This window comes from Geotrypetes seraphini, chromosome 8, assembly GCF_902459505.1.
Source record: "Geotrypetes seraphini chromosome 8, aGeoSer1.1, whole genome shotgun sequence".
Taxonomy (NCBI): domain Eukaryota; kingdom Metazoa; phylum Chordata; class Amphibia; order Gymnophiona; family Dermophiidae; genus Geotrypetes; species Geotrypetes seraphini.
This window is the reverse complement of record NC_047091.1, coordinates 9,275,975-9,296,344: the sequence shown is the minus strand read 5'-3', so window position 1 is coordinate 9,296,344 and position 20,370 is coordinate 9,275,975. Positions and strand designations below refer to the sequence as shown.

Here is a 20,370-nt window from a genome sequence, read left to right as displayed (position 1 = left end):
TATAATGAATGAAAAAAGTTTATTACAAAAAGTAACAGAGTTATGTGAGCAATGGAATCCTTTACATTTATCTTGGTGGGGAAGAGTTCAAACTGTCAAAATGATGATATTGCCTGTGGTTTGTTATCAAATGGGAATGATACCAGTTTTTTTTCAGGGGTCTTTTTACAAAAAGTTAAATAATATTCTTAGTAAATTTATTTGGCTGGGTAAAGCTGTAAGAATTGCTCTAGTGACTTTACAAAAACCAATTGAGGAGGGAGGGGTAAATTTTCCAAATTTTTATAGGTTTCATCAATCCTATATATTGCGCCAAGGTATGTATTGGGTCCTCCCAGAACTCATGGAGAAGCTTCCAGATTGGTTATGGTTGGAGTGGCAGCTCATGTCTCCTATCAGGCTTCGTCATCTGCTTAGCATTAAAATGCCTAGAATAAGGAAAACCAATAGGATATTAATGGACACATGGACAACATTAAAGTATGTAAACAACTTAACTCCTATTACTATTCAAAAATCTACTTGTCAAAATATATGGCTGAACTCCAAGATACAAATAGGCGGTTTTATGATTGTCTGGAAGGATTGGATTGAAGCAGGAATACGTACTTTAGATGATGTTATTAATGATGGTAAGCTGCTGGAGTTTTCACAATTGCAACATAAATTTGGACTTAATAAAAAACAAAGTTATAAGTGGTTGCAATTGAAGCAGGCTATTCAGGCAGGGTTCCCTGAATGGAAGTCTTTAAATACTCATTTTACTCTAGAATTCTTATGCTTCCAGGCAGATTTTATGGGTCACCAGGCCGCACAGTGGTATAAAACATTATCTGGATATTTAAATAAAAAACCAAGGACTGTACTTAGAGATATTTGGAGCATTGAGATTAAGCATCAAATTAATGCATCTCAATGGCCACGTATTTGGTCTTGGAGGATAAGATGTACAATGTCTGCGTCTATGAGGCAAGGAGAAATTAGGTTCTTACCTGCTAATTTACTTTCTTTTAGCTTCTCCAGACCAGTAGAGGTTAACTTTACGAATGGGTATATATCTAATCATGACCAGCAGGTGGAGACTGAAAACAAAACTTTGGGACAGTATATCCTAGCCCCTCCTCTCTATTTCCCTCAGTCTGCCGAATAGCCAAGCAGAACCAAGAACTGGAAAACAACAGAGAGAAAAAACAATACTCCGAAAGGAGTAACAAATAACATACCCAAAATGCTGTTGGAAAATGCAGAGGAGAAATTCCCGAAGGAAGAATGTCCCCACAGCTCGCCAGCTAAGCCAGCCGAGCCACAGCCGCTGTTCTTCAATTCTCCCCGGCCCTAGAAAAATACTAGAACCCGCAGCAAAAACCAAAAACTGCCCGCGCAACAGCCCCAACAACAACAACAACAGACAGGGTGGGGACCTCTACTGGTCTGGAGAAGCTAAAAGAAAGTAAATTAGCAGGTAAGAACCTAATTTCTCCTTCTTTAGCACTCTCCAGACCAGTAGAGGTTAACTTTACGAATGGGACGTACCAAAGCAGTCCCTCTCACGGGCGGGACCCCCGAAGGGCCGATACCAGTACACGCTCACCGAACACCGCGTCCCGACGCGCCTGCACATCAACCCGATAATGACGAACAAAGGAATGCAAGGAGGACCAAACCGCAGCCTTACAAATATCCACTGGAGGCACGAGCGACGACTCAGCCCAAGAAGCCGCCTGACCCCGAGTGGAATGAGCCTTGAGAAACTCCGGAACAGGCTGCTGTTTCAGAAGATAAGCGGAAGCAATCGTCTCCTTGATCCAGCGCGCAATAGTAGCCTTAGAAGCGCCAGCTCCCCGACGAGGACCCGCCAGGAGGACAAAGAGATGATCGGACTTCCGGAATTCCTGGGTCCGCTTAACATAAGAGCGAAGGACCCGACCGACATCCAACTTGCGCAGCTGCCGTTGCTCAGAAGAGCCCTCCCGACCACCCAAGACCGGGAGAACCACCGATTGATTGACATGAAAAGGAGAAACAACCTTCGGCAGAAAGGAAGGAACAGGCCGCAAGACGACCCGCTCCCTAGAAAACTCCAAGAAGGGAGCCCTACAAAAGAAAGCCTGCAGCTCAGAAACACGCCTAGCAGAAGTAAAGGCCACCAAAAAGACCGCCTTCAAAGTAAGGTCCTTCAAAGAACAGTCGTCCAAGGGCTCGAAAGGCGGACGCACCAAAACAGAGAGAACCAGATTAAGATCCCAAGAGGGAACCGAGGGCCGTAGGGGAGGCCTAAGCAACTTGGCCGCCCGCAAAAACCGAATCACATCAGGAAGAGCCGATAAACGCTGACCTGACACCAACCCTCGAAAAGCCGACAGGGCCGCAAGATGAACCCGGAGAGAAGACCAAGCCAGGCCTCTATCCAGGCCATCCTGCAAGAACTCCAGAATGTTAGGCAGAGAAGCGCGAAAAGAGGTCACTCCCCGCGCCCGACACCATTCCTCAAAGAGACGCCAAACCCGCACATAAGCCCGAGAGGTAGAAAGCCTCCGGGACCCCAACAGTGTAGAGATCACCTTGTCTGAATATCCCTTCTTGCTAAGGCGACCCCTTTCAAGAGCCACGCCGTAAGACAGAAGGGAGACGGGTCGAACATGGGAATGGGACCCTGCATCAGAAGGTCGTCCGAGAGAGGCAGAGGAAGAGGATCCGCTACCAGGTGCCTCACCAGATCCGCATACCACGGACGGCGAGGCCAATCCGGCGCCACCAGCACCACCAAACCCGGATGGTGAACAATGCGAAGAAGCACTCTGCCCACCAGCGGCCAAGGAGGGAACACATACAACAGCCCCTCCGTTGGCCACTGCTGGACCAGAGCATCCAGACCCTCGGCCAGACCGTCCCTGCGACGACTGAAGAAGCGGGGCACTTTGGCGTTGCCACCCGTGGCCATCAGGTCCATCAGGGGCTGCCCCCAAGCCTGCACAATCAACTGAAACGCCTCGGCGCCGAGACACCACTCTCCTGGATCTAGGAAGTGACGACTGAGGAAGTCTGCCGGAACATTTTCTACTCCGGCTATATGAGAGGCCGAGAGGTCCAGCAGATGGGATTCCGCCCAAACCATGAGCAGAGCCGCCTCCTGCGCCACCTGAGTGCTCTTGGTGCCCCCCTGACAATTGACATAAGCCACCGCCGTGGCATTGTCCGACAGCACTCTGACCGACTTGCCCAGCAACAGGGAGTGGAAAGCCAACAGCGCCAGACGGACCGCTCTGGTCTCCAACACGTTGATCGACCAGGCGGCCTCCTCCGCGGACCAGGTGCCCTGAGCTGAGTGACCCAAACACTGAGCCCCCCAACCCAGGAGACTCGCATCCGTCAGGAGCACCGTCCACTGCGGGAGATCCAGACCCACCCCCTGAACTAGGTGAGGGGTCTGGAGCCACCAACGCAGACTGCAGCGCGCCAAGCCTCGCAGGGGAACCGGAACATCCATCCCGTGCCTCTGGGGAGACCACCTCCGGAGCAGAGCATACTGGAGAGGACGCATGTGGGCCCGCGCCCACCTCACCACGTCCAGGGACGCCGCCATCGACCCCAAGACCTGGAGGAAATCTCGCGCCCGAGGACACCGGGACGCCAAAAGCAGGCGAATCTGAGATTGCAATTTGCTCACCCGGCCCTCTGGGAGGAAGACCATCCCCAAGGAGGTGTCGAACAGCACCCCTAGGTACTCCAGACGCTGAGCCGGGACCAACCGACTCTTGGAAAGGTTGACCACCCAGCCCAGCGACCGGAGAAACTCCACCACCCGAGCAGTAACCCGGGAGCTTTCCTGCAACGACTTTGCCCGAATTAACCAGTCGTCCAGGTAGGGGTGTACCAGGATGCCCTCCGACCGCAAGGCTGCCGCGACGACCACCATCACCTTGGTGAACGTCCGAGGAGCCGTGGCCAGCCCAAAGGGAAGCGCACAGAACTGAAAGTGCCGACCCAAGATCGCAAAGCGCAGGAAACGCTGATGAGAGGCCCGAATGGGAACATGCAAGTAGGCCTCCGTCAGATCGAGAGAAGTGAGAAACTCCCCCGGCTGAACCGCCAGAATGACCGACCGCAGAGTTTCCATACGGAAAGAGGGAATCTTGAGAGCCCTGTTGACCCCTTTCAAATCGAGGATGGGCCGAAAGGTCCCCTCCTTCTTGGGCACCACAAAGTAAATGGAGTACCTGCCCGTGCCCCACTCCGGAGGGGGCACCGGAACAACTGCCCTGAGATCTAGCAAGCGCTGAAGGGTCTGGCGAAAGGCCTGCGTCTTCCCCGGAGTCTGACACGGAGAAGCGAGGAAAAAATCCGGCAGAGAGCGGGCGAACTCCAGGGCATCACCGTCCCGCACCACCTCCAGGACCCACTGATCGGACGTGATCTCGGCCCATTTGGGGAAAAATTCGCACAGCCGGGCCCCCACCGGAACCAAAGGGGGCGCCGGCAAGGCGTCATTGTGCAGGACGGGAAGCGGGGGAACCGGCGGAGGGATTCCCTGCCCCCCGACGGGCCCCCCGAAAGGGCTGCATGCGCTGGAAGAACCGACCCCGGGAAAATCCCGGAGACTGGAAAGAAGCAGCCCCACGCCCAGGGCGATACTTGCGAAAATCCCGCAAACGCCCCCGGGCCGCACCCCCCCGAGACGCCGGGCGGGCACGGTCCTCCGGCAGACGGGGAACTTTCGAGTCCGACAGAGTCTGAATCAACTTATCCAAGTCCTCTCCAAACAAAAACGACCCCCGAAAGGGAAATTTAGTAAGCTTAGCTTTGGACGCAGCATCCGCCGCCCAAGCGCGCAGCCACAACACACGCCTTGCGGCCACGCCAAAAGCCATAGACTTAGCCGAGATCCGCACCAAGTCATATAGAGCATCTGAGAGGAATGAGGCCGCCATCTCAATCTTCGCAACCTCCTGATCCACCAGAGACCAGTCGTCAGACTCTCGATCCAAGACCCGCTCCGCCCACCGAAACACGGCGCGAGCGACCAGTCCCCCACAAATAGCCGCCTGGACCCCAAAGGCAGAGACCTGAAAATTTTTTCTTAAAGGGAAACAACCCTTCAGACCAGCACTACCTCAGGATTTTTTTTTTTTTTTTTTTACAGAACAGACTCCACAGGCTCTCGAAGCAATATGCCTTGCTTGATTTAGGGGGCAAGGCTTACTGCTGAGGCTCCTCTAAAAAAATGTGGGGAGGTGGAGGAAGTGGGGGGAGGGACCCCGCTCGTGACCCGCCGGGTTTGACACCCCCGAGGTCGGACGAACCCCCAAACAGAGTCCGCCCAAGCTCCGTCCGGCTAAAAACAGGGACAATAAACCCCCTAAACAAATTCCAACAGCCCTACCAAGGGAGATGGGTACAGATCACTCAACACCTGCTGGAGACTGAAAGAAGACTGAGGGAAATAGAGAGGAGGGGCTAGGATATACTGTCCCAAAGTTTTGTTTTCAGTCTCCACCTGCTGGTCATGATTAGATATATACCCATTCGTAAAGTTAACCTCTACTGGTCTGGAGAGTGCTAAAGAAACATGGTTTTTCCTGTTGCATAGAGCACTCTGGACCCCTGTTCGCTTACAAAAATTGGATTGCTCTAAGTCTAATAGATGTTGGCATTGTCATCTTGAGGCTGGAACTCTAGATCATTTATTATTTTATTGTCCTTTTATTAATAATTTTTGGAAATTGATCTGGGGTCAAATAAATTGTATGTTAGAGAATCCTGTGGCCCTGTCATATGACACAGTTTTGTTTGGAATGTCTATGAGGGCCAAAAGTCAAATTTCATCAAATAATAACAAACTGTTAATGATTTTAACAGGAGTTGCCATCCAACATATAACACATAACTGGAAAGACTATAGAGGATTGAATTATTGTTTCTGGTGGAGTTCGGTTTGTCAGGTGTATGAAATGGAAAAAACATTGGCAATCAAGAGAGGTTATTATAAGAAATTTAAAGAGGTGTGGAGACCATTAATTGAGTATTATAATAAATAAATAATTATATTTATCCCCATTAAATATATGTAGGGGGGAGGAGGGATGGGTGGGTTTTATGACATTATGAGGGGTAATATATGGAAAGGGAGGGAGGGGAGATAGTTTATGGTATAAAATGAATGTAGAGTTTCAAGTGAAGAATGTATAGTATGACTTGAATTATTGTACACTTGTTTGCATAATGTAAAAACGAATAAAGATATTTTAAAAAAAAAAAAAATAAATCGTAAAGTTTTCCATGTGTCCATTAATATTCTATTGTTTTTCCGAATTCTAGGCATTTTGATACTAAGAAGATGACGAAGTCTAATGGGAAACATGAGTTGCCATTCCAAATATAACCAATCTGGTAGCTGTCCATGAGTTCTGGGAGGACCCAATACATACAAAAATTGGATTGCTCTAAGTCTAATAGATGTTGGCATTGTCATCTTGAAGCTGGAACTTTAGATCATTTATTGTTTTATTGTCCATTCATTAAGGCTTTTTGGGAGTCTATTTGGGATCAAATAAATTGTTTGTTAGAGAACCATGTAGCATTGTCATATGACACAATTTTATTTGGCATGTCTATGAGAGCTAAATGTCAAATATCTGCTAATAATAACAAGCTTTTATTGATATTAACAGGAGTTGCCATCCAACAAATAACACATAATTGGAAGAACTGTAAAAGACTGAATTATTGTTTTTGGTGGTCTTCAGTTTGTCATGTGTAAAAAATGGAAAGAGCGTAGGCTGTTCAAAAAGGTTATTATAATAAATTTAAGGATGTGTGGGGACCTTTATTAAATTATAGTAATGAATAAGTTACACTTTTCCCAATCTTTTTTTTTTAACTTTTTATTTATAGAATTTTCATTCTTTCAATACATGAATCACATATTATAAAATGTATAATAAAATATATATGTATGTACAAATTCATATCATAGATATTCATCCCTTTCCCCTATTAATTGTTTTTCCATTTTTCTTTCATATTAATATCTATATTTCCCACCCTAACCCTATATTACTATTATCAATGTGTTAAGATATCTGATCTCTAGAATAATTAGTCAATGGATCCCATATTTTCTTAAAATTTTTAATATTTCCTTGTTGTAAAGCCAAAATTTTCTCCATTTTGTAAATGTGACATACCGAGTTCCACCAGAATGTATAATTTAGTTTGGTAAAATCTTTCCAATTTTGTGTGATTTGCTGCATGGCAACTCCTGTCAATATTAAAAGTAATTTATTATTATTTGCTGATATTGGACTCTGTGTTCTCATTGCAGTACCGAATAATATGGTATCAGGGGGGGGGGGGGGATTTCTTGTTTTTCCATTAAGAATATATAGATGATTGTCGTAAGATATTATTTTTATGTGGTATATATTAGTTGTATATGAATTTGGGAGGGGGGTGGGGGTTAAATCTTCTTGGTGTATGATATTGAAAATTTTTCAAGTGATGTTGTATTATATTTGGTTGATATTTACTGTACACTTGATGTAAGTTTTAAAATGAATAAAGAAATTATAAAAGAAAAGCTATCCCCAAACCCACCCATCCCACCGCATTTGCAGTGAAAAATCATACATTCATGCGTTCATACATAACTTATCCATTCTTTAATAACACTCAACCATTTTCTACATATTTCACATCCTTCTGAATTTAGCCTTCTTACCTCTCTTTTCCATTATGGCAGCCTCATATTTACCAATTAAGCAAACTGAGTTCCACCAAAACTGAAAAGATAATAAAGATGCATCTTTCCATGTCTTCCAAATAGTTTGGACCGCAACAGAAGTAAGTGTCGCTTTTAGTCATGTCAATGGAAGCATCAAAGAAATTAAAACTTGCTAATAATAATATTCTTATATACCGCCATACCTAAAAAGTTCTAGGCGGTTCTCAACAAGGTGAGCTAATACATGGGATACAGATAAAATACAAATTAGAATAATGGACTTAAAAACAGATAAAGACAGAAAGCATCTAATATAATAAAACGCTAGGCCGCGCATGCGCACTTCCTAAGTGTGTGCCAGTTTTCTGTGAGCTGTAGCGACACATAGGAAGTGCGCATGCGCGGCTTACGATCTGTCCTGCTCCCTGTTGAAAGACATGCGCCCTCGCGCCGCGTGTTCGCGCATCACAAAAGCTTCCCTGCTCTCCACTTCACAATACGGCCCTACCGGCCGAAGCGCGAGCGAGCTGCAGAAGTGGTGGTGGGCGCCCTCAGGTATCAGTTTGACGTTAGGATGGTGGGGTGGGGAGGCCTGTGGAGCCCAGCAACTTTCCGCTGCCCGGGACCCGAGTCATTTGCCGCCTCCCCCTTCCCTTCCTGCGGGCCCGACTGGCGATTTAAGCAGCGTGTGCAACAGTCTTCACACGCTGCTTCGGGCCCTTCTACTGCCCTGATTTGCTCTGGACGTGCCAGAGTAAATCAGGGCAGTAGAAGGACCCGAAGCAGCGTGTGAAGACTGCGGCACACGCTGCTTGAATCGCCATGTGTAGTCGGGCCCAAGGGAAGGGAAGGGAAAGGGGGTAGAGGAAACGCTGCTGCTGCTGCACAGGGAACTGGTGTGGGGGGAAGGAAATGGAAGGGGGAGGGAATGCTGCTTTGGACACACAGACAGAGGGAGGAAGGGAGACAGAAAGACACAGGGGCAGGTGCACAGGGAACTGGCGTGGGGGGAGGGAAATGGAGGGGGAGGGAATGCTGCTTTGGACAGACAGACAGAGGGAGGAAGGGAGACAGAAAGAAAAGAAGAAAGACACAGGGGCAGGGAGATATACAGAAAGACAAACAGACAAAGGGGGCCAGGGACAGAGACAGACAGAAAGAAAGACAGCGGGAGTCGCGTCAGGAGGGGTGCGGGATGGTAGTGGACAGCCAAGGAAAAAGAAAGAAAGAAAGACAGAAATACAGAAAGCGGCTAAGGAGAGAGAGAGAGAAAGAAATAAAGTCACATACACACACATATATTCTAGCACCCGTTAATGTAACGGGCTATAAGACTAGTTTACAATATAATGCAGAAAATACCGGCATGGCAGGGAAAGAAGTAATACATAGAACAGATAAAATACATCAAGTTAAATATAAGGAACTTGATTGAAAAAATGAAGCAGAATGCATTAATATACCAGCCTATCAAAGAGTTGAGTCTTTAACAATTATGTCATGGTTTTATTCTCTTGTAAGGTATTGGTTGGGTGGGGTGAGGATTTTTTTTATCTTGCTGTGGGGATTTTGATTGATTATAAATGCATATATGAATAATGTTGTTTGTGTAGATACTATACTGCATTTTTGTTAACTTTGGAAAATTCATAAAAGATTTAAACACAAAGACTCAACTCTTTGATAGCCTATGAAGGGAATACTCAAGGTTATCCTCACCTGAAGGCTCCAAAGCATATGCTGCCAACCATGTAGTAGACGGAATAGAAAATGAGCAGACACAGCAACAGGTGAAGGAGTACAGTCTGGAAAGAGCATTGCAAAGTTAAGAACAAATTCCTCCTCTGGCAGACACAGGGATGGCCGAGTAGCCCAGTGGCAATACCGCTGCCGTCGCCAGGGGTCACACTTGGCTAGAGATCAAGATCCAACAAAGTGGTGTAGTAAGGGGAGAGGGTGCAGGGTCTACCCTGGATGTGGTTTTCCTTGGGGGGCTGACACCCCTCCTGCTCTCTGCCCCCTTTTCCCACTTCACCCCCTGCCATGCAGGTGCCCCCTTCCCTCCCCCCCCCCTTCCCGTACCTTTTTAACTTCAGCATGAGCAGCCATGAACTTGTTGCCTGCGTCAGCTTTAGCGCTCTCTCTGACATCACTTCCAGGACCCGCGCCTAAAAAGTGATGTCAGAGACAGCGCCGAAGCCAATGCGGGCAGCACATTCGCGGCTTGTTGCACCAAAGATAAAAGGGAGGGGGAGAGGGGTACCACCGCCCCAGGCACAGCTCACCCTCACTATGCCACTGAGAGGCACCAGCTAATGCCCAAGAGACACCCTTTGCATTACTTGATAATGCACCTGTGGTTAAATATGGCGGGTGAAGGGGTAGGGGGGTGGGAGGAAACCTCTGGGTGGTTACAAAAGGCAGCTGATGGCCCCACAGCCTCAGCTGGAGCAGGTTCTGATTGAGCTGAAAAGAAGAAGCAGAGGCAGCAGCTGCTGCCAAGCAAAAGTAGTGCAAATAATTTCAGCTGATTTATGAAGTTTTTAATACATTTTGTGTTAAGCTTTGACATATGGGAACAAAGGCAGCACACATAATGGCTGTATTTTTTTCCCCCATTCTGAACTGCTTTTCACTGTGTAGGAAAAAGGCACCCAAGAATTCTGCTAATCAGAACAATAATCCTAATGAAACAAAGTGGCCTCATCTGTTATAAAAATGGCTCATGAAGCCCTTCCAAGAACCACAATGTAGAATCAGATGGCTTTCATGGCTTTAGGCATCTGTTGAAAGCCTGGGTGTTACCCTGGCTTCATTCCTTATTCAAAACACAATTCCTATCAAGAATGGATCATTTTCATTCTCGTGTTTCATTACTAATCACAATGGGTGGTTACTGTCCTGGAGCATTTGAAGCCTCTGGAAGTTATCACAGCCCGACTCCTCCAGGAAAGGGGGACTGGCACTACCACAACTGCTATTGATGACAGTCTAAATCAGTGGTTCCCAACCCTGTCCTGGAAGACCCCCAGGCCAGTCGGGTTTTCAGGATAGCCCTAATGAATATGCATGAGAGAGATCTGCATATAATGGAGGTACCATTCATGAAAATCTGCTCCATGCATATTCATTGGGGTTATCCTGAAAACCCAACTGGCCTGGGGGTCCTCCAAGATAGGGTTGGGAACCACTGGTTTAAATAGAGAGAGTTTGTCTCTCCAATCTGTTGGTGTACTTTGGGTTTGCCTAACTTGATTCTGTTAGTAAGAATTTAGCTTAAAACATAGTAACATAGTAAATGACGGCAGATAAAGACCCGCGTGGTCCATCCAGTCTGCCCAACCATACATGCTCCATAAATTAATTGTTTAGTTTAAATGGACCTTTTTCTTAGATATTTCTGGGCCAGAAATCAAGAGCCCTGCCCGCTAGTGTGCTTAGGTTCCATCTACTTGAGTCTCCATCAAAGCTCACTCCAGACCATCTTAACCATCCCAGCCATCGAAGCTCTCCCCAGCCAGTCCTCAACTGAATGTTCATAAACGGGACACAGGCCGTGCAAGCTTGCCCAGAACAGGCCTTAGTCCCTTCAATGCATACCCATTATTTTCTGATTAGAGATCCTCTATGCTCATCCCATGCTTGTCTGAATTCTGTCACCATTTTCTTCTCCACCACCTCCCTCAGAAGCGCATTCCACGCATCAACCACCCTCTCCGTAAAGAAGAATTTCTTAACATTACTCTTGAATCTACCAGTACGAGCTTAGGGTGTTAGCTTCAACCAAAAAGGTTCCCAAATTTGCATAAATCTTTGTCCTCATAAAGAATCTATGTCTTGAAAGCTGCACCGCTCCAAAGATGCTTAAACAATCATCAGGGATTTCCAGTGAGCGTGTCAGGGTGTATCCAGACTTTCAAAATAGTTTTTTTTTTTTTTTAACCAAACAACACACATCTAGCCACAAAGGCAGAAATGTCCTTAAATTTTAATAATTTTTAATGGCGCTTTCAATTATCAACACCATATAACCAATTAAAAATATTAATTTAGGCACCTAACTTGGTCAGCATCCTGATCTAGTCACCATTTATAGAACCCAGCTCATACTAAATAAAGTTTAATACTGTATACAAATGTATGATATCCAATTAATCATTTCTACAGGATTATTTGTTTGGGGAGATGTGGCACTGAGGTGATCATAATGTTGAGGGCCTAAGGAGCCTTGAAGTTAATTGAAGATTTGCCTAGGCCTTCTAATAGGCCTTACACCTACCCTCAGCCCTCCAAAAACACAACCTGCAGAACTACAGTGGGCACATTACAATCCATCCTGCAGCTCTTCTACCATACAGGCCCAATTCATATTTCTATTCTTGATCTTTTTTTTTTTTTTTTGGGGGGGGGGTTGAAAATGTTTATTGAGAAAGCAAACAAACAGAATAAATGCATACATACAGCATATATGGAACGAGCAGTGCAGAAGGAAGTATACAATGCAGCCCAAGAACTATGGTAAAAGGGAAAAGTCAGCAATAAACAGACATTGGGAAGAGAAAAGAACCCCCCTTCCAATATATATAACCAAAACAAGCAGTGTCGCACTCACAAGTAGAGTATTACGTGCAGGAAAGAGCACCAGCTGTCATTTTGCTCCCATCTTTTGTAATAGATCCATCACAAAGAGAAAGCCCCCCCCCCCTCCATACCTCCCTCCCCCTTCAGCGACTAGAACAGGGGTGTCAAAGTCCCTCCTCAAGGGCAGCAATCCAGTCGGGTTTTCAGGATTTCCCCAATGAATATGCATGAGATCTAGCTGCATGCACTGCTTTCATGGTATGCTAATAGATCTCATGCATATTCATTAGGGAAATCCTGAAAACCCGACTGAATTGCTACCCTCGAGGAGGGACTTTGAAACCCCTGGACTAGAGAGATAGAAACAAAAGACATCACAAACGGTCCACTTCAGCAAGGATCAATATAGCCCGCGTGGTCCCACCCTGCTCTCAGCAAGACTGCGCAACTCCCAGTGTGCCAGTTCCTGAAGCGACCTCTGCCGCCCCACCTGCTCCGGGGGTGCCTCGTCCACTAATCTTGATCTTATTCCACGCTCAATAAGAGCCTGTCCTGTCTTTCCCCAAAATATTAACGCCAACTTTTAACTCTGAAAATATCTAATGGTTATGACCCAGAGAGGGACACAAGATCACGAGAAAAGACGTATAAACCTCCGAGCTCGATCAGATAATTTAGTCCTTTCATTAAAAGGGCATACCGTGAGATGTGTTCACGTGTCCCCACAGCAAGGGTCAAATGTGTGTGTACTGTGTGCTAATATATATTTTGAAACTTTTTGAAGGGTGTGAGTCTGGGGCAGAAAATGGGAATTCTTGCGCTGATCAGTGCAGCTACACTTGTATGATAGCGCAGGAATAACGTGCAAGCCTTTATCACCTGCACAATGGATGGTGGTAAGTATTATGCACTAATTTTTCTTTTAAATGGTTGCATGCTAATGGTAACGTTGGAAAAATCACATGCTAAGAAAAGTCAGATCCTGCTTCCACCAACAACACTTCGCTATCCTCGTTCAATCCATTATTCTTTCTAGACTGGATTACTGCAACTCCATCTACCTAAGCCTAACAAAGAAAAGTCTTCTCAGACTCCAGCGGATTCAGAATACCGCGGCTAAATTAATTTTCGCAAAAAGCAAATTTGACCACGTCTCCCCGCTTCTATCTAAGCTTCACTGGCTCCCAGTTTTCCTCAGGGTCCACTACAAATGCGCCTGCCTAACCTTCAAGTCATTACACGGTATCTTTCCTCCCCTGTTTCCACTATCCTGGCTCTCCGCAAATCCCAACTCCACCAGATCCTCTCAGAAATTCATACTATCATTCCCCTCTTTAAAAGGCATTTCCCATACAGGTAAACTTGGAACATCCCTCCTCTTCAAGATCACCGAGCTGTGGAACAGCTTATCCGCCCCTCTCCGGAGCGCGACCTCCCTCCAACACTTCAGAAAACATTCGAAAACTTGGCTTTTCTCCAAAATGTAACCACTCCCTCCCTCTCCTCTACACTTAATCCCTTCTCTCTCCCCTTATTGCCAAGCTCCTCTTCTTCCCATTGTAACTCCTTTCTTTTGTAATTCCTGTAAACCGTGTTGAGCTCTACTTCTGTAGAGATGATGCGGTATACAAACTTAAGGTTTAGTTTAGTTTAGTTTAAAACCCGAAAATAACTGGGAGGTAAAGAAATCACAAGAAAAACAAAAACCTCCCAGACCCCAAGAAGTTTTTTTGATTTATTTATATCTTTTTTCACACTTAGCACTGTTGGGTGCACTTTATCACTAAAAAACACGGAGTAGAGCCCGGGGCAGTTTCACAGTTAACACTCTTCTGGGTGTAAGCCAAGTGACAGCCTGTACCGCTGGGAGTTTCCAGAGGGTGGCTGTGTGACTGAGGGCTCTCCCGTGTATATATAAAAATTATTTGCAGATTGTGTTGTGTAGCTTGACCATTCCTGCTCTTGTCTCTCCCCCTTATCTGGTTTGACTTCTTGGGGTCTGGGAGGTTTTTGCTTTTCTAATGGTAACGTTGGAGCATGACCATTAATACAAAAACTAGAAAGAAGAAATTAGGCCCTTACCAGCTAATTTTCTCAGTCTCCACCTGCTGGCAGAGGAGTATAAACCCATCTGTTTCTGTGCCGGTCTGGAGGGACGCTAAAAAAAACAAGGCTATTTTTACAGCTGTGGTAAAAATGGCCTTGGCACCCAGGAAAAACTCATTTAAGGGCGCGCTAAGGCCACCTTTTACTGCAGCTTACTAAAAGATCAACACAGCCAAATGTTGTACAATAGAACTTTCAAATATTGCCCTTTACTTTCATTTTATAAAGTTTTTCAGGAATTTTCTTTACTTTTTATTTATTTAGCAGGCTTGGGGCACCGAAAGCACAAATTCTCAACTGAGAAAGCAACTAAACGAAGCCATTGATAAAAGTCACAAGAGATGTACACCTCGAGCCTCCCACCTTCATAGTGACCAAGCCCCATGTCATCACCAACATCTTTTCTCACATCAAGCAGCTCTGTGGGGTAAAGACCTAGAACAATTACTTGTGCCTACTACCTATAGGGAATTCAGGAAACGTCTAAAAACACATCTGTTCCTGAAATACTTAGGAAACCAACCTATACAATCCTAGCCCTAGAACTGTCAATCACCAAGTCCATACTTTGTTGATTCCACTCTATCTGTAACATCTTTAATCATTGTAAACCGCATAGAACTTCCCGCCCACTTTACTTCTCCGGCTCTCTTGCTCCTCCAAAGGACAGCCGCCGCGAAGCGGCGGCGCGGACGACCCCGCCCACTTTACTTCTCCGGTAGCGTCCCCTACAAATTCTCCTGCTTTGCGGCGCACGCACTTGTTTCTTCAAATTACGTATCATCCGCTCTCTCAGTTCTATTTTAAATACAGACTCAATTAATATTCTAATCCACTCCTTAGTCATTTCACATTTAGACTATTGTAACTCTCTTCTTAACGGTCTACCTCAAAAAGAAATTCGACGTTTACAACTCATACAACATACAGCAATCAAATTAATAAATAAAAAAGGCAAATTCGAACATGTCACTCCGCTTCTTAAAGAGGCTCACTGGCTTCCTATCACTTACCGTATAACTTATAAAATTATTCTCCTCTCTTTCAAAATTAAAAACTCTCACTTACCTTCATTTCTTGATAAATTACTAATACCCCAAAGTTCACCTCGCTCTTTAAGATCTACTGATCAAAAACTTCTATATATACCATCCTTAAAAGAATCCTATTACACTAGAAAAACTAATTTCGCAATAACAGCACCTACCTTATGGAACTCTCTTCCTCAATATCTTCGTGATGAATTACAACTACAAAAATTTAAAATCAATCTCAAAACTTTTCTTTTTCAAGATGCATACGACAAACCCTAATCTCAAATTTTTATTTTTATTTTTTTTTTGGGAAACAGTCCACCATCTTATTTATTACACCCCTACCCCTTATGTGTCATCCCCTTTCCCCTCTATATCCTTTCTTCTTCTTTAATTATGTAACTTTTTCCCACCTTCCCATCTTTCCTCACTTTCCAGTTTGTCTGTAAATGTCATACTCGTTCACTCTATCTACTTTTTTTTACACTCTTTTTATTTCTCTCTATTCTATATTAAATTATGTTTTGTTTTTTCTTTTAATTTTCTTTATTTATAATTGTAAACCGGTCAGATATTCATTTTATGATCGGGATATTAAAAACTAATAAACTTGGAAACTTGGTATATAAAAAATTGTTATTATTATTATAATGACAAAGTCAACTTTATACTCACAACATCTGTCAGCTGACTAACTAGATCAAACTATTTCAAATCGTATGTAGAGTTATTTATACTATTCATCTCCCTCTGATGTACAGCAAAACAGAATTTGCAGATGCCAGTAATTCTCGACGCTGGAACAGATTATTAGCTGAGCGCATATTAACAGGATTGTCGCTAAAGAAAGCGGAACACATTGTCAATTAAACATAGGGGGTATCTCTATCTCAGCACTAACAACAAAGTCAGGCAAAATTGAGTAGCTGGAAGGCACAAGGCACATTTAATTAGCTGATTTAGGATAATTATGGTTTTTGTTTTCACTTCAAGTCTATGTTTTGAAGACAAATGCAGTCTTTTTGAATCCCTTCACGATGTGACTGCAGTCTGATGAGAGAGCAGCTGTGGTACCCTGCTGGATCGGGCTGTATGCAAAATGACAATGAAGATCTTACAATTGGAAGAAAGCAAAGACCGGGAAAACTTACCTTAGTGCCTGCCACCTTGGCTTTTCTGAAAGCCATGGACACACATTCATAAGAGAGATGAAGGAAGCCAGAAGCTAGGTGTCTTGCCGTATATGTGCTTGGGATTAGGTGATGCTCCTATAGGACACCACCAGGGCAGCACGCCTCAAGAGAACTTCTTACTTCCTTGAAAATCTGTGAAGCATAGACAGCACACAGAGTAATATTCAGTCTCAATATATAACTTTACAGAAATGCATGTAAAACACAATATTTTAAATGGATGCAATTGAAGCAGGCCATTCAGGTAGGGTTCCCTGAATGGAAGGGTCTTAATACTCAATATAGCTTACAGGTTCTCTGTTTTCAGGCGGATTTTTTTGGGACACCAAGCTGCAAAATGGTATAAATTGTTACTTGGATTTTTAAATAAAAAAAAGAAAACTGGACTTAGGGATATTTGGAGTATTGAGATTGGGCAGACAATTTCTGCATCTCAATGGCCACGATTTTGGTCCTGGAGATTAAGGTCTACAAAGTCATCAACTATGAGTCAAACGTGGATGTTTTTGTTACATCGAGTTTTATGGACCCCTACGCGTTTACAAAAGATAGATAGCACTAGATCCAATAGATGCTGGCATTGTAGATTAGAAGTTGGGACGTTAGATCATTTAATTTATTTTTGTCCCTGTATAAATGCTTTTTGGAAACTAATTTGGCCCCAAATTAATAAATTATTAGAAAACCATGTAGGACTCTCATATGACACTATATTATTTGGTACAGCAATGAGAACTCAGAGTCCGATTTCTGCAAATAATAACAAATTATTATTAATATTGACAGGGGTCGCCATGCAACAAATTACTCAAAATTGGAAAGATTATACTAAATTAAATTATACATTTTGGTGGAATTCAGTTTGTCACATATATAAGATGGAAAAGATGTTAGCGATACAACAAGGGAATCTTCATAATTTAAAAAAAATATGGGAACCATTGACTAATTATTCTAATGATCAGATATCATAGCACATAGATGGAAGATATGTGAGGGTGGGGTGGGAAATGTATATCATATGGAATTAGGAATATTGATAAAAAAGGGGGTATTTATTTTATATTACAAGATTATTTGTTTGTAAATACAAGTGATATGTGACAATCGTTTGTATTATGTTTAATTCACTTGTTGTAAGAATTCAAAATGAATAAATTAAAAATTAAAAAAAGAAATGCATGTACACTGTCCATTAGGGGAACATATGTTTCAGAGCTCTTGGTATTCAGTATTCAGACAATTATTGATTACCTTTAAAGTAAGGACTAATAAAACTGTGAAAATGATTGCCAGCAAATACTGAAGCAGAACCAGTGAGATAAAAAGCTTACTTAGCTAGAGGAGAGCATACAGGATGTGTCCAAAAGACGTCACCAGCGAGGATGCCTGCATCTCCTCTGCTTGTCTCCGAAGAATAACTTTTAATCGAGTTAACAAACTCTGGAATGCACTTCCAAATGACTTACATCACCTGGATCGTATTCTTTCTGAAAGCAATTGAAACCAGGTCTCTTTAGAAAAGCATTTGTTAATATCTAGGCTCTCAACATAAGAGCAGCAATGTCTCAATGAAAACATCTGGAATCTCTGAGATATTATTCAAACAGGTGTTAACCTCCCTACCAACAGACTCCCCCCTTTCACTTTTCCCTTCCTTATCACACATGAAGTAAAAGTTATCATGCTTATGGGTTGGACAGTTACAGTAAGTACAGGATTTCTAAATAAGGTCAGATCAAATGTTCATTTTCCCAAGTTTTTTTTTTTAATAAGTTAGCCATATGGAACAGAATTTCTCCATTTTTTTTTCCATTCTATAAATTTCAGTTTTGCTCTTACATTATTTCCACAATGGCTGTTTTTTTTAAATAATCATATTGTTTGTATTTGTTCTTATAAAATGTTAAGAAGCTAACTTTGATACAGATACGTTGCTCTTTCTCTCTGACTGTTATGCTCACATTTTTAAAACTCAATAAAAAGAGTTAACAGTTCATTTCTAGCTCAATTGTATTTTTAACATACTGGGGGGTGCTTTTACTAAGGCGTGCTTGCTGCTTTAGCGCAATGCTACACGCTAACATGTCCATTATAGTCTACGGAAGCGTTAGCATTTAGCACGCGCTAAAACGGCTAGCGTACCTTAGTAAAAGGACCCCCTAGTGATTTGACCTCATTGATAACTACCCCAAATTTCCACAGGAGAAAAAGGACAATCCAAACAAACGAAACTGTGGAAATCCAATGTTCCCGACACTTCTTTCATACAGTTAAAATTATAATGCCCACATTTGTTACTAAAGGACCCAACACGGGCCGTGTTTCGGGCAAAACCCGCCTTCCTCAGGGTTCCAATATATTGAATACATAACCGTTTACAAATGTGGAATGACACGAATGGCTCGACAAACCAAGCTTAAACTCGCAAATGAGGCACAAAACCTGATCGCTAGGGAAACAGATGAGTATCGCTGAAAACACGTCTCACTGGACCTGCAGCTTGAGAAGACTGATGTTATTTTGCTAACCAGCAATGTGACCCAATGCTCTGGTCTGGCGGTTTTACAATCAAAGATTAGTGATGGGAGTTGTGCACCCTATCAGCACGCGACTGTTTCACCGTGGTTATTTTATTTATCACGTCTCAGAGATGGTTGGACCCCTGAGGCAGGCCTTTAGGCTGAAACATGGACCGTGTTGTTTTTGAAATAAAAATTCTTGAATATACATTGGTTGGTCTCCGCTGTTTGCTGCGCTAATGATCTGGTCTACCCTTATATAAGATACATGGACTAGCAAACAGATCTTTAACAATATTAACCATTTAGCTGCTATGCCAAAACTATATTTAATAGTCTACTATTAGGACAAAAGAATAAAACCTGTCTGGTTCTCTATTTCTCTTCTCTTCCTGTGACATTGCTTATGTGCACTATTGATAACTGAGCCGTTGGATGATTATTTATAGGGTCTAATTCAATCTATAAGTAGTAATGAGAAATGGTAGTAATAGTAATGTAGAATAATAATGTAGTAATAATGTACTCACCCTGCTTATGCAGGTGTTTAGGGAACTTCCCATTGCCCTAAACACATGGTAAAGATGGCTCTGAAGTTGTAATGGTTGTAATTTTGCTGAAAGATAGTTTTTAAAAGAAGTGACAGTCAAAAAAAGGAACGAAAGAAGTCTGTGCTGCATTTTTTCACTGTGAAAATAGCTCCTGAAAGATTCAGGTGGAAGCCAGTGAGCCTAACCAGAAACTGGCATTGCCACTTCACCCCGGGTTAATTCAAACATGCACGGGGAAAATTAGGATGAATCGGGCTGTTCAGTTGACCTGGGGTGAAGAAGAGGCAACCATACCGATAGGCCGATGGGCAAAACTCTGGTGCTGAATGGAACAGCGCCAGGAAACACCATGACAATAGTTCGGCAAATGCTCAACGCTAATAGCATGCAAATTATATGCGCGGTTAGTGTTGAGCATTGGGAAGTTAAGGAGGAGGAACGTGCCTGGTGCATGCACACAAAAGCTGTACGGTAAGCTCGACTCTTGTGTGCATATGCCAGGCAAACCCAAAAGGTGAAGCATATATCGTATTAGCACCTGTTTTCTGCACCTTTAAATGTGTGCTCTGGTTTTTTTTTTCACTTGAAAGGCTTAAATTTAAGCCTTGCATGCTGTCAGTTTCAGGTTTGCTCTGACTTGCACACATTTGTCTCACTGCCACT

At 43.6% G+C, this 20,370-nt stretch overlaps 1 protein-coding gene across 6 annotated transcripts in view; it reads right to left on the bottom strand.

The window, feature by feature from the left end:
* TMEM244 (transmembrane protein 244) overlaps positions 1 to 20,370 on the bottom strand; it is a 47,768-nt gene that overhangs the window by 19,507 nt on the left and 7,891 nt on the right. For 3 of the 6 annotated variants that reach the window (XM_033955615.1, XM_033955616.1, XM_033955617.1), the window contains exons 2-4: positions 19,687 to 19,772; positions 17,969 to 18,124; positions 16,593 to 16,766 (exon numbers count right to left, since the gene is read on the bottom strand). In XM_033955615.1, coding sequence (XP_033811506.1) covers positions 16,593 to 16,642 — 50 coding nt within the window. In that variant the 5' untranslated portion in view covers positions 16,643 to 16,766; positions 17,969 to 18,124; positions 19,687 to 19,772. Of the gene's footprint in view, positions 1 to 9,439; positions 9,526 to 16,592; positions 16,767 to 17,968; positions 18,125 to 19,686; positions 19,773 to 20,370 lie in introns of those variants that run through there. The other 3 variants (XM_033955613.1, XM_033955614.1, XM_033955618.1) reach the window with 2 other exon arrangements.